The sequence below is a fragment of the Aythya marila genome, assembly GCF_965140915.1.
Source record: "Aythya marila genome assembly, chromosome: 8".
In the NCBI taxonomy this organism is placed as follows: Eukaryota; Metazoa; Chordata; class Aves; order Anseriformes; family Anatidae; genus Aythya; species Aythya marila.
In genome coordinates, this window is record NC_139049.1 from 6019963 (window position 1) to 6033623 (window position 13661).

Below are 13661 nucleotides of genomic sequence, written 5' to 3' on the forward strand. Positions count from 1 at the left end.
ACTTCAGGAAAGAGAAGGCAGGTGGTTTAAGAATGTTCTAAGACAGAAATAATGGCACCACTGCTTACAGCTTTTTAAGTGGAATATGAATGATAGTGGCATTTAGTGTCCCTTTTGAGTAACTAAAATTATGTTGAAGCTTATTGCTCTCCTGAGATTATCCTAAAATATGGTGAGGGTCATACCAAGTCAGTGGTAGTCCTCCATTAGCAAAGCAATAAAAAGCATGGGGATTTTTTGAGAATCATCCTCTTTGGAGAAGTATAAAATCAAAACTATCTAAATCATACAACTGAAAGGTTAACTAACCATTTCCTAAAACCAAGGAAGATGGAGAGGTTTATCTCAACAGTAATTCTTAGACGAAGAAATCTGCATTTGTTTTCAGTCATTTTAACAAGCTATTTGGTGTTGTTTCAGACAAGGCTATTATGACTTCCCTATCATGCAAGAGTATGAAATCCAAAATTCATCTTTCTCCTCATCCTTTTGACATATTTGATGCATTTCTTCTCAATATCTTTTATTACTTAAATCCAGGAATTTTAGATTAAAAAATACAGATGGAAAATGAGAAAGCACAGACATAGCCCGTGAAATAGAATAATTTTCTACCTCCACTGTTTTTGTACCATGCTTAAAATTAAGTTTGTTCTTTAGAGGATTTTGCATTTTCAGTAGCAAAGCAATGAACCGTGGTTACCCATGTGAATGCCAGGATAAATTGGTACCTATTTTCAGGAGAGAGGAATCACCATCCGTTCTGTGGCTGCACACAGGAGACAGCTCTGAATAGAAGCTGAATCTTCTAAGTAGAAACTCTGAAGACATTTCCTGCAATTTGATTAGAAATAGTTTTGTAGTGAAAATTGTGCACAGAGACCAGAAATTCCATGTAGAAAAACAATCAAAAAACTCTACTAGAAACTTCCAGCAAACACAGTTTCTTCACTACCCACCTATCATTCTCCTATGACTTAATAAAACGGGTTTTATTTTTAAAAGTGTCATTTCAATTGTGCCTGTAATTGACAATTCTAAGACAATACAAGATGGAGATGTCTTCCTTTAGAAACTATTCTCACTTGGCCAGTGTTGATTTCCTTGTATTGTTTACAATTTAATTAAACACAACATTGTTTCAAATTTGCACCAGAGATCTTTGTATTAACGTCTGTCACTTTAAGACAATAATTGTGACACAGTAAGGTATGCCTTAGGCTTGTACTTGTCTACACTAATTTATTTTGTCTCAACTTCAGACTGCACCTTGGTGGATAAGTACAAACCATTTCTCTTCCCATGCTATCAAAGCATTTGGCAGTGTCATGAGGTAGTTTTACTAATCCCACTGCAGAAAAAGGTTAGTTAGTGTCACTTGACAAAATTAAATCATTATGGATATCTTTGGTTTAAAAGAGCAATAGCTGTTTTTCATATCAGGTATCTCTGGTTCAGAAACAATAAGTCTGATCAACACTTCGACATATATTCATAGTAGCTAAACATTTAAAAAACATTCAGGAGTAAATGTAACTGGTAACAATAAAAAAAAAATAAAAACTAATAAATTCTAATAATCATCTAGTAGTAGATTTAATTGGGAGAAAGGCAGAGAGAGAAATCTTAGTGACAAAATCTTTAAGTCATTACTAGACACTGGTTATTCAAATTAGTAAGATGCTTAAGTTGTACAAGTTGGAGGTTTTTATCATACAGTGTGCAACAGTAATTGTAACAGCAATTGCGAATATTTCAGAAGCCTGACTACTTAAAGTTTTCCCATGCCCTTATGTCCTCATTCCTAATATTTACTTTGTATGTGTGAAATCTCATGAGAGTCACTAGAGCTCCAGGTAGAAATCCTTGAAACATAACAATAGCAGAATTGAGGTCCTTTTATACTGCACAAAAATAACACTTAGGATTGTTTCCAAATAATGGGGAAAGTTATTGTTGCTAGTTATTGTTGCTAACTTTGGCAAGTTGAAAATATTTTGATTGTGGTCACCTGTTCTGAAACCATTGGAAACAATTTCAAACCTCTGCATTTGAAGAAGACTGTTTTGCATGCCCCAACTTTATTAATGTCTATTTAACAAATTGTAGGAAAAATATTATTCATACCTTTCCTTGGTGACTGCAGAGGTTTTCTATTGCACATTTGCTATATGTATAGACTGTACCCTTAATAGGCATACACACAAGCTTTCTTATTTGTTCCAATGTCTTTTATATTCTATGCTTAATTTTTTTTTTTTTTTTTTTTTGGGGGGGGGGTTGTTGTTTTCATAGAATAGAATGGTTTTGTTTTAAACTGTTTAAGTTATTACATTTTTACAAAATAATGCCCACTAGTTACAGAATTTTTATAACATTCATAGGAAGTAATTCTGTATTTGACAAGAAATCACTTGTGCTTGGCCTCAATTTACTGAACTTATGTAGCAAGATGAAATCTCCCAATTTTTCCAGAGCATTGCAATTCAATGTGCTGTTCACAGATCTCTCTACATAGACAACCACTGCATATATTGAAACTTCCTATGAACGTAATTACCAAACACATGGGTTCATTGTTCTGAAACAGTATTTGGTTAGCATGTGTGCTAAAAATCTATCCATAAATGAATTCACATCACATTCTCTGCGAGATAGGAAGCAGCAAGGAAACAGATGCATTAGAAAAAAATCAGCCAAGAATAATTTCTTCAGCCACTAGACCTGTGACCTGCATGCTTTCAAAGCTACTAACAATGGCTGGAATCCAAGGTCAAAAATTCTCATTATTTCAGTAGTGTCATTCATACAAACTACTAAGGAACAGTACGGAAATTTCACTGCAGCAGAAATAGGGCCAAAACTTGCTTCAGTCCTTTAGAATAGACCAAAATGGTGTGTAATATATTCAGAGCTGTCAAGCCACCAACCTGTCCGGGGAATATAATACTCAGGATCTGGGAGACAAAAAAGAGATAAGTGAAGAAATAGTTGTGAGAGAGCGAGCTGTAACAAATGTTATCACAAAAAGAGCACATGGAAGAAAAATAGCGATGGGAGAGCTCATACTAAACTTTGCTTGAAATGAAAGGCTTAAGAACTCAAGAAAGAAAAAAAAAAGGACCTCTAATAAAAAGTGTTCTTTTTTTTTTTTCTGTGACTTCATTGTTAATGATCTGTGTGCTGTTTCCATAAATAACGAACATTTCAAAATCAACACAGATTTTGATGCAGAAAGGGAAAACCACCTCTCAGATTAAAAAAAAAAAAAAAAAAAAAAAAAAAAAAAGGCTTTTTGAACATATTTGGGTTTTGTTTGTTTGTTTTTATAAATTAATTGCCCATCCTTTCTCACGTTCATGTGCCTAACCCAGCTGAATAAGAAGCTTCTGTAGGCAAGCTGTACAAAAATGAAGGTAGCATGAAGAAAGGTACGACATGTATTTTCTCCCATCTTGTATGGTCCTCAGGAAGGATAGGAGGCTAAAAGAAATTGGGTTTAAATCCGATATGATATTTCCTGTCTGAGCAGTAGACAGACCAAAAGCTCTTTGCATATTCTTTGAAGATGCCCAGACACAGCAGCCAGAAAGAACATAACACAGTGCTGTGTCTGAGGTGATGAAAAAGAACAAGACTTGCATTTGTGTTAATGTGTCTACATTTCTGCTTCATAGCTAAAGCCACCCCTAATATAATCTCAACCTATTTTCTTTCAAGAAGCTGCAAAAGTATTAAGGATGAGTTTTGGACAGACTCAGAAATTTCCATGTATTATTCAGGCTTGAACAGTTAAGAAGAAAGTAGACATTTGTCAAACATCTACACTACTCTCAATATAGTTCATTAAATACCTAATATAAATTCTGTGAAACACTCACATATCACTTACCCCTTGAACTGCTTGAGCTGGTTGAAAGACTAGACTTTTTTCCCCTTGTTCTCCTTTTATATTCCATTTACAAATTTAATGTCAATGGAATTACAAACCAAATAGCTACTTGTGAATATTTTTGTATTTTGAAGCAAGGTATCATTTGATATTTAAGAAGGTCTTATCCTATAAAAAGAGGCTTCAATATCTTACTAATGATTACTTTGGAAAACACGCTTAAGTTTTAAATAAAAAATATTAACAACCTCTTAACTAATGGCAAGCACTTGTTAGTTTACAGGGGTTTTCCCCCAAGAAGACAAAAGCTTCAGATGACTAACCATCTTTACACATAGCTTTTTTCTTTCTCATTTCCATAGTGTTTCATAATCAAACTACAGCTTAGATCATAAATTGATTAGTTATGAAAAAAATAAAATTTTCCTCTATGTTAGATTAAATATTTCACTTCCCACAGTAGCACTAGATGATCTGGAGACTGTGCTCAGAAATACCCCTCAAAAAGCCCATGAAGCTCTCCACAGCAAGTCAGATGTCTCTTTTGTTTCTTAAATAATCGATTTGATGCATTGTCTTCTAATTCATGAAGATCTGTCAGCAAACTCACAGCTAGTTTAGCCACACAAGTCTTAGGAGTCAAGTGTGACTAATTCAGAATTAGTTTTTATTTTCATTGTTTTGTTTCTTCAGTGTTTCACTCTTTGATCTGAATTTGATACCTGACACCTTTCCAATTATGAAAATATTTTTAAAAAATGAGTTGTCCAAGCACAGTTTTGGACACCAAATGCTGAACAAGAATAATCAACACATAAGTCTTCTGTGATTCACAGCTGGTTATCAGAGTCCTGCCAATAACATGAAGAGAAGGAGGATGGCAGAGCTGACCTTTGTTCCTAGCAATGCTCCCAATGTATTAGTTCATAGAAAAAAAAAAAAAAAAAAAAAAAAAAAAAAAGACAACTCACTCTTGCCTGTAAAAGGCAACCTAGGCATCTTTAGACTTGAATGTGGTTCTAAATACATCAGTTAATCCTCTTGCCTAAACAGTCAACAGAGAGTAATTCTTTCACAGTTAATTCAGAGGCACTAAGCAGACGATGCAAATGCTCCCTTTCCACTTGCATTTATTTTGATAGGCTGAAAAAAAGGGCTTTTCATTAATTGTTAACTTTTAATAGCCAATGACAGAGCTAAAGCAAAGTTAGTTCGACATCTCTCAGCACTGAAGGCAGTATTTCACTGCTTGGTGTATAAGAGTAGGCCAGAGCATGCTAGGTAGAAGGCAGAAAGGGTGCAATGGGCAGGAAACCCTGCCAGGCACATGCTGGACTCCACCGACCTACATGCACCCTCCAGCATGAGTTACAACAGTTCTCCTTGGACTTCAACACAGAGCAAGGGGTCTCCAACTTCCTGGCCCTCCTGGCCCCATTCAGCAGCTGCCTTCTCAGAGCGAAACAGAGAAGCCACTTCTAAAATGTGTTATAATATGTATCCTAGCAAAATATCACATTAACATTAAAAACATTACTAATTTTCAAAACACCAAACAATATACTTGCCTTTCTTTTGTCTTGGCAGAATGGGGACTAGTTGTATTTCAGGAAAAAATTTTGTTCTAAACTTCAGTGAAAACGCTCCAGTGAACATACGTCTTTCTATGTTGCTGACGTGCTACACTCATTAGCTACAGCAAATCCAAATCCAAATTGAAAAAATGTAATAATGGTTAGCTAACAATTAGTTAATACTTAAGTTTTAAAAGTCAGCCTTGCCATGCCCTCTTAAAGCTGAGAATGGTATTAGAGTTGGTCAGAATAAAATTAAAACAAAAGTGGCAAAAAATAGATTTCATTTCACAACTGTTTTGCTTCCAAATCACCACAATTGCTATCTACATAATACAAAGATTTGTGTACGTATGTGGGTGCAAGAGAAGGAAACACAGGATTAAACTAAGGGAAAAAAAGCTTTGATAACACAAAATTAACAATTCAATAATTTCCAGCTGCAAGTACTTTGCTAAGAATATTAAACTCTACTGTATTTACTTTTCTGCATTTCTGTGGGCAAAAACAGTACACAGGAAATACCGAAGAGAAGCTTTTGATCCATCTCTTAAGTGTCTTAAAGAATTAAGAAATACTCTGATTTAAAACTTGTGTCTGTAACATTATAATGATAATTAGAGGCATTTGATAGCAGCCTGCAACAGTGTGTCAGACAGTACAGTCACCCATATCCAGCAGTCTGTAACAATACAATCAGCATCTGGGTTGATGTCCTCCCAAAATAACAGGCTATCGTTGTCAAAATAAGTTTAAAAATGGTACAGCTATAGGTAAACAAATTTGTATTACTAAATACTTGGAAAATTTGGGACAATATATTCAGGGCCAAACATAAAGTGAAATATCTGATCTGCTGTTTAAAAAGTGGTACTTAATTCACTATTGATTTCCACCCAGTTATTCAAGGCAAACAGTCAGTATTGATGGGACGCATATTTCACCATTTTCATTGCCTGAATTGTAGGAAGCATCCCAGCAATGAGTAGTCCTGAACGAATAGGTACAACGGCTGTACTATCAGGCAAATTATTTTGATTTTACATTTGATATGCCTAAATATATACAATATGAATAATAAGGTCAGTTTTAATTATCTGTTATAACTGAGGCTATATAACTCAAATATTGACTTAAAATCCAGTTCATTTTTTCCTCCTGTTGCCAATATACTTTTCTGGGTTGTTAAGCTCACCACATTTATTTGGTTGTGATTTACTGTTCCTTGTGCATAATAAACACTTTGTTATAACAAATACACAGAACATCAAATTCAGATGTATGGATGCCCCCCATGTATTGTCTGTTGCACCTTAATATTCAAGTTTTGATGTCACAGTTCATAAACTGGACAATTCCAATTCCAGAGCATTAGTATGGAGCTTTGATTAATGAAGTTATCACTAAAAAAAAGCATTTAGCTGCTCCCTCTCAAGTACATCTGTGTGAGTTTCTAACACTGCATTAGTATTTGGCCCACTAGGATGCGTAACATTAGAAAGCAGTTGTCTGAGCCCTTCCAAAGTGAGAAAATGTCTTTTCTGAAAGCAAGCCAGGACAGATAAGATTGCCAGTAACATTCTTGGTACGCAAAATTGTATATATTTATGACCTCTATCACTTAAGGACATACACTGTTTGGATTTTAGTTTTCATAATATTTGGGTTGGTTTTAAGAACAAGTTAACACTTATAAAACTGTACTTTTTGTAGAACTAAATAGCAATATGTTTAAAGTAAAAGGAAGAATATTTTCTTCCTATCCTGAATAAGGTTATTTCCAGGCTAATATTTGTATAAACAGCATATAATGTTAAGTTTGTCTCAACCAAACCATTCCTTAATTCCTTAAGGGAAAATTTCTTCTGTTACATCCTGCCTAAATATTAGGTGCAAAATATTTACTAAAATCACCACTCTCATGTAAGACAGAGCTGTAAGCTAGCACATATTCTACTAGTGTTTTCCTCTGGAATAAAACACAGATTGACACATTCAAGTAGTACATTCCTCTTGTTTCTATATAGTTACCGAGTGAAATATTTTGACTGATATTTAGCAGTTAAAAAATAAAAAGCTGCCAAATTTTTATATACAAAGTGTGATGCACCTCTCTAAAACCACTGTTTGTGTTACTTTCTCTCAAATCTTTTGTCAAATCTGATTTCTGAAGTTGTTATATCAGGCTACAATGTCTAACTAAGATAGTTTTGTCAGATACCTTTGTACCAAAGCAACAAACTTAGTTAAAAATAAATATTTGATCTGTAATGGAAATAACAACGTGATCCTTTATTTCCATTTGTACATAGCATAAAATCCCCATCAAATAGCATGCTGATATTCCTGCCTGTGCTTGCCTTATTTTTTTGCATATTTTTTCAGATCACTGATATGTGCAATTCTTGATTATAAAATCCTGTCTTCTCACACAGATCTTTTTACTTCAGCAAAGCCACATTGCATTTTTAACCACTGCTCATGTTGTCCAAAAGCCTTAAGCACCTTGCCTCTTTCAAGTAACAACAAACCCACCTATAGTTCCAGTTCAGTACTAACTATAAAATTGCAGCCAATGGCACAAAGTGGGCATTAATCTTCGTATTTCATTATTAATTCATTACTAATATTAATTCATTAATTAATATTCAGCAGTCTGAAGTGGATAAGATTCTCCAAGACTACAGCTTAAAAACAATAATGAAGAGAAAATAGCAAATAAACCAAATTCAGACTTGAAGTTTTTAAAAACTAGAACATGTCCCCTGCTTACATGTCTCAGGAAGAGGAGGGAGGCGTGAGATGAGCCACTAGTGTTTTAGCTCTGATTTTAGTGCAGACTTTCTTCTGTAGCTGAACTTATATTTATTCTGCTTTTCTCTCCCTCCCTCCCCTGCTATCTTGCAGCAAATGTATGTGACAATGAGCTCCTGCATTGCCAGAACGGAGGAACATGCATCAACAACGTGCGGTGCCAGTGCCCTCCAGCCTACACTGGCATTTTATGTGAGAAGCTGAAGTGCGAAAGGGATCCAGGAGGCTGCAGCCAAAACTCCGGCCGGGGCGCAATATCTCACGGTCCCCTATTACTGCTGACTGCCCTACTAGGAGCAACTGGGCTCTGCACATGCTAGGCTCCGTATGGTTGATGGCATCATATTCGGACTGCTTCAAAAGAATGTGCCACATGAAAACAAAACACAACCCAAGCATTTGCTACTGAAATTTAAAAAAGGAAAACAAAAAAATTACCACATACAAACTAGGAAGGCCTAACTGAACTAAGCCATATTAATCAGTTACGGACAGTGCTCTGAGTCAAGACTGTTCCCCGCGACCCGAGACGGGTTGGCAGCGGCCTATTCCGTCAAGTCAGCGCTAGCTGCCGAGCTCACACAGGACAAAGGGCTTCGACAGCCCCAGACATGGAAACTGAATTTAAGAAATGTTTGCTACTCCTCTCTGGTGCGCTACTGTACCTCCGCCCGGTGTGTGGACCGACCAAATAAAGGCATTCTTTGCTGTCAGTGCATTGTGGGTATAAGGAAATCTGTAAAAGCTGCCATATTGGCCTGCTTCAGTCCCTGAATCCTTTCCAACCTGTGCTTTAGTGAACGTTGCTCTGTAACCCTTGTTGGTTGAAAGATTTCTTTGTCTGATGTTAGTGATGCACATGTGTAACAGCCCCCTCAATAAAACTCAAGCCAGTCATATCCTTGTATACCTTAGCAGCACTGCATCAGTAAGATGCTGTGTTCACCTACTGTACAAGAGTGGCTATAGGACAAAGTGTATTTATCCTTTTGTATTCAAATGAAGTTATTTTTCTTGAAATAATGTACAATGTAGATTTTTTGTATTATTGCCTATTTGTGTTACCAGACAATTTGTTAACGTATTTAATTCTAATCAGATAAGAGAAAAATATTACTTTTTATTTAGTCCTTTTCTTTTACCTTTCATTTAATTGTGCAGAGATTTCTCTGTATGGGCAACGTGCTGGCATCAAAGAATATCAGTTTACATATATAACAAGTGTAATAAGATTCCACCAAAGGACATTCTAAATGTTTTCTTGTTGCTTTAACACTGGAAGATTTCAAAGAATAAAAATTCCTGCATAAACAACTCCAGGATTATGTATTGCTATTTCTTAAGACCTTTTAGGAAAAAAAAAAAAAAATCATTTTACCACCTCGTATATGAAAGAACAGATTCAACAGTAGGAATTCCATCATAACAATCTAACCTACTTTTATTTTTTACTACTGGCATTGTTTTTGCAAACAATTTGAAACAAAGCATATCATTTGCTTGAGGAAACCAAAATCCTAATCATCAAATCCTAAGCATGGAAGAGGTGTGAGAAGTTGAATAGTTCTCATCTTTCTTCTCTCAAGACATCACAGAATTTATTCCAAACTAATTCACAAGGCATTTCGGAAACCAGTCTTTATATCATACAATTTTTGTGGATTTTGGCAGTAATGAAGTAGATATAGCCACCGCTTAAACTGTTTCTCCAAAAGCGTCATTAAAATGATGTTTATATGTGTACTAGTCTGCCTATGAAACTGCAAAAACAGCAGCAATCAAAAAAATAAGATTTAACTTTTAATAAAGTCAAATTTAATATTTAGAAGAAGTGTCAAAATATACAGCAGCAAGTAGATAAAAAGTGCTGCTCCAGCAAATAAAGTTTGTTTTAAGTATTGCCCAAGGTGTAATAAATTCTTGTTTCTGCCTTTTATTAGGCCAATTACTGAATGTGACAGAAATGAATAGCAAGAATAGAGAGGCAAGGAAAAACCACAGCAGTGTTTCCAAGTCCGGGGGGGAAAGTGGGGGATTGGATCAAAAGGTAGCAAGACTGTATGAATTCATTTCCTGGCAATTTTTATCATAATGGCTGTAAATATTTTACCAACATAATAGCCTAGTATGGAAAACTGTTAATCAGCAAAAGAAAAATTCCTGAGAGAAATAAATTCTACCTGGCTGCCTCTTCCAAATGGTGAACAGAGCACAATTTAGGGCACTGCCTTCTTGGCTAAGCTCTTTCTGCTGAGGGAACTTTTGTGTGCCCACCCTCCAGAAACAGGTAGGCACACTGGGTCTTCATTTCTTTAAAGATTCATATGAAGATGACGATGAAGATAACATGCTGGTATTTCTTCAGGCTGTCAACATTGGCCCTTCGTGTAGAATATCTGCTGTTTACATCAGCACTTTGTTTCCCTGAGCTAAGATAAGGCAAAGAAAAATTTAGACCTTGGGTGGTTACCAATGCTGGTAAGCATTAGATTGCAGGTATACATTGAAAGGACATTCATGACAATAAGCAGAAACTTATACTGCAGACTTAATGAGGAATATAAACGCTAGTATAGGTGACATGCAAAGCCAGACACTTATAATTAAGTGGATTTCTGATATTAAGATGTGGAATTTAAGTTTCCTTAATGCTTATTAGCACAGACTAAACTCAGATTGTGCAATTATTGGAAAAGATGCACTTAAGCTGTCATAAACTTAAGGCTTTGTGAAAGTGCTAAGAAAGCATGTTATGCACATTTGGTTAGAAGACATTCTGCCAGCAGTACTGAAGTATAATGAATATCAGATCATAATCAATTCAGCTGCATTCCAATTTCATGTGGTTATGATCTTCTAAACCAGTGCAGGGAATATGTCTTTCTTTTTGTGTGTTTTATCCTCCCTCACCTAATTAATAAAATCATGATTTTAGGAGTACATTCACTGGTAAGTTTTCTTATCAATCATTTTCTTCAGCTTCATTATTTTTTCCTCTGAACATCACAAAACTTCACTAAGTGAAATTTTTGAATGCAAGCTTCTGCTATTTTATGCCAAATACAGTTGCAAAAATTCATACGTCTTGAGAGAGAGGAGATTTACACTGCATGGCATTGCTTTACCTGCTTCTTCATTGAATTCAGTGGAAAATGAAGACAGAACCTGTTTCCCATTTCAGAAAAACTGTAAAAGAAACAAGATTCCTGTTGCTGAAGATATAGTGGGATCTTCCTATGATAATGTGGAATGTTGCTTTATTTTTCACCTGACAACATATGCCCTTTCAAACATATTATGGGTTTCTTGGAAGGGGGGTAATCTTGTCCCTGTGACAGCCTGTAAAATAGCAAACACATGCACAACACACACACACACACACAAAAAAAAAAAAAAAAAAAAAAAACTTGATCACTAACCTGGGATTTTGTTTTTTTGGTTCTGTATCAGACAGTAGCAAAAGGACCCTACCGTAAAGTTATAATTCTCAGTCCTAGAAGACTTACCATCCAAGAACTCCACATCATTTAGTTGTCTAGATCATGGTTCAGAGTACAATGACCTTAATCCTAACATTCATAATTAAACTTAGGCAGTTAAATTGGTTTCAGTTATTTTGATAAATCTGTCAGTCCTGGTCCACTTGCAATTGCTGTGTTTCTAGCCGCAGAATTCGTTCTGATCTGGGATCCCCATGTTTAACATCTGACGACAGTGCAGCTTAAGACAAGGTCTTGCTCCCTGATGAGGGAGCAACAGAAACGTCCACATGAAGCTATAGCCATCTTTCTCGAAAGGACTTTAAGATGAAGACATCTATCACAGTGCTGCGTAACTGTTTCAAAAACTATTCAAAGAAAGAAAATCTAGTTGGACTCACATTAAACTGAGATATTGCCCTCAAACAGTAATTGATGTAATATTTTATCATGACTTAGCCACAGATAAGAAGTTATTTCATGTTGTGAATAGAAGAAAAAAGTAATGTGCAAAAGACTCCTCATATTTAGAAAGAGCTCTTCTGCTTCCATATAATTTTATACATCTTTTTCATAACTCCAAGACACCAGGGGGATTTGTTATAGCCTCATTGGGATTCTAGGTTTATTAAACTATTGAATTAACTAGATTCATTCATGCATGCAGTTTATTCACCTGTGAGATATTTGAGTAATATTTTTCATAAAATATGCAAGACCAGATTTTCAGCCAGCCTCCAGCCCTGCCTTCATGTTTGTCCTTAGAAATGCAAAGTTACAGACGTAAATATTAAGACACGGTCAATCAATTTATTGCTAAGAAAAATCGTATGTTTAATTATTTATGAATGCAAATATTTATCCACCAAAACCCAAATCTGACATGATAAAACAGAAATGTTTATATTAACCGACTTAATACCTTTCCTACCATCATCCAATATCAGAAAAAGAAAAATGTAAAAAGTGTATGCAAAACAGACAAGCAGAACAGCAGCATTTTGCACCATATGGTGCATTTCAGTTAATGAAATGAAGGTTCATCACCAGTACAGCATGTTCACTAAGACACACCATTTTTGCCACAATGTGCAACAGACAAAATTCCAGTACAAAGCATATGTTTCCCTTCTTGGTTTTTCTGACCATTTTTATGTGTGCAGAACCAAACATATACATGATGAAATAGCACTTGAGAAATTGTACGGTCTCAGAGAATACAGCAAAGACTAATATTATGCAATCAGCAGAACTAACAGACTCTAAGGGCTTCGGGATTGAATTTGTGCATGTGTTGCTGCCATTTCTGAGAAGGACCGGAATAAAGATCACATCATGGAAGCGCACTGAATCAGAGTTCACAGCAGTCAGTTGAACTAAGCAACAGTCTAGCTACAGAAAGCACAACAGGATGACATCAGCCCTGCATCCACCTGGAGACAGCTACATCTCACCCAAGGTCATCATTCCCCTGTCAAAACCTTTGTACGTGCAAGCCCATGTGTGCACGTGCCCGTTACATTTCCTAAATTCCCTGCACTATGCTGCTGAATGGAGTTGCTATGCACGTGCTCAAGCTTACTGTTAGCACTGGTAATACAATTCCTATACTAGATAAACCCTTGTTGAGAAACTGAAGTAATAACAGTTATTCTGAGGAAAGAGGATGATGAGTGTGTTTTGAGGTATGTTTGTTTTGTGAACACAAAACCAAATTCAGATGAGTACTGCTTCTCACATTTTCACTTGAGTTCTCAGTGCAGGTCTTTGTGACATTCAAGAAGTCCATTACTAAGAATTTAATTCTGACATTTGTATGTCTGAACAAGGCCTTCCAAGAATGGTGATGTCGCTGCAATACTGTATACTGACAGCCTTTACAGCTCAAGTCTGCAAGAGAGG

At 35.8% G+C, this 13661-nt stretch overlaps 1 protein-coding gene across 5 annotated transcripts in view; it reads left to right on the top strand.

The window, feature by feature from the left end:
- NTNG1 (netrin G1) overlaps nucleotides 1-9581 on the top strand; it is a 156551-nt gene extending 146970 nt beyond the window's left edge. For all 5 annotated transcript variants that reach the window (XM_082766584.1, XM_082766581.1, XM_082766582.1 and 2 more), the window contains one exon: nucleotides 8374-9581. In XM_082766584.1, coding sequence (XP_082622710.1) covers nucleotides 8374-8600 — 227 coding nt within the window. In that variant the 3' untranslated portion in view covers nucleotides 8601-9581. The remainder of the gene's footprint in view (nucleotides 1-8373) is intronic.
- Nucleotides 9582-13661: the final 4080 nt, after the last annotated feature.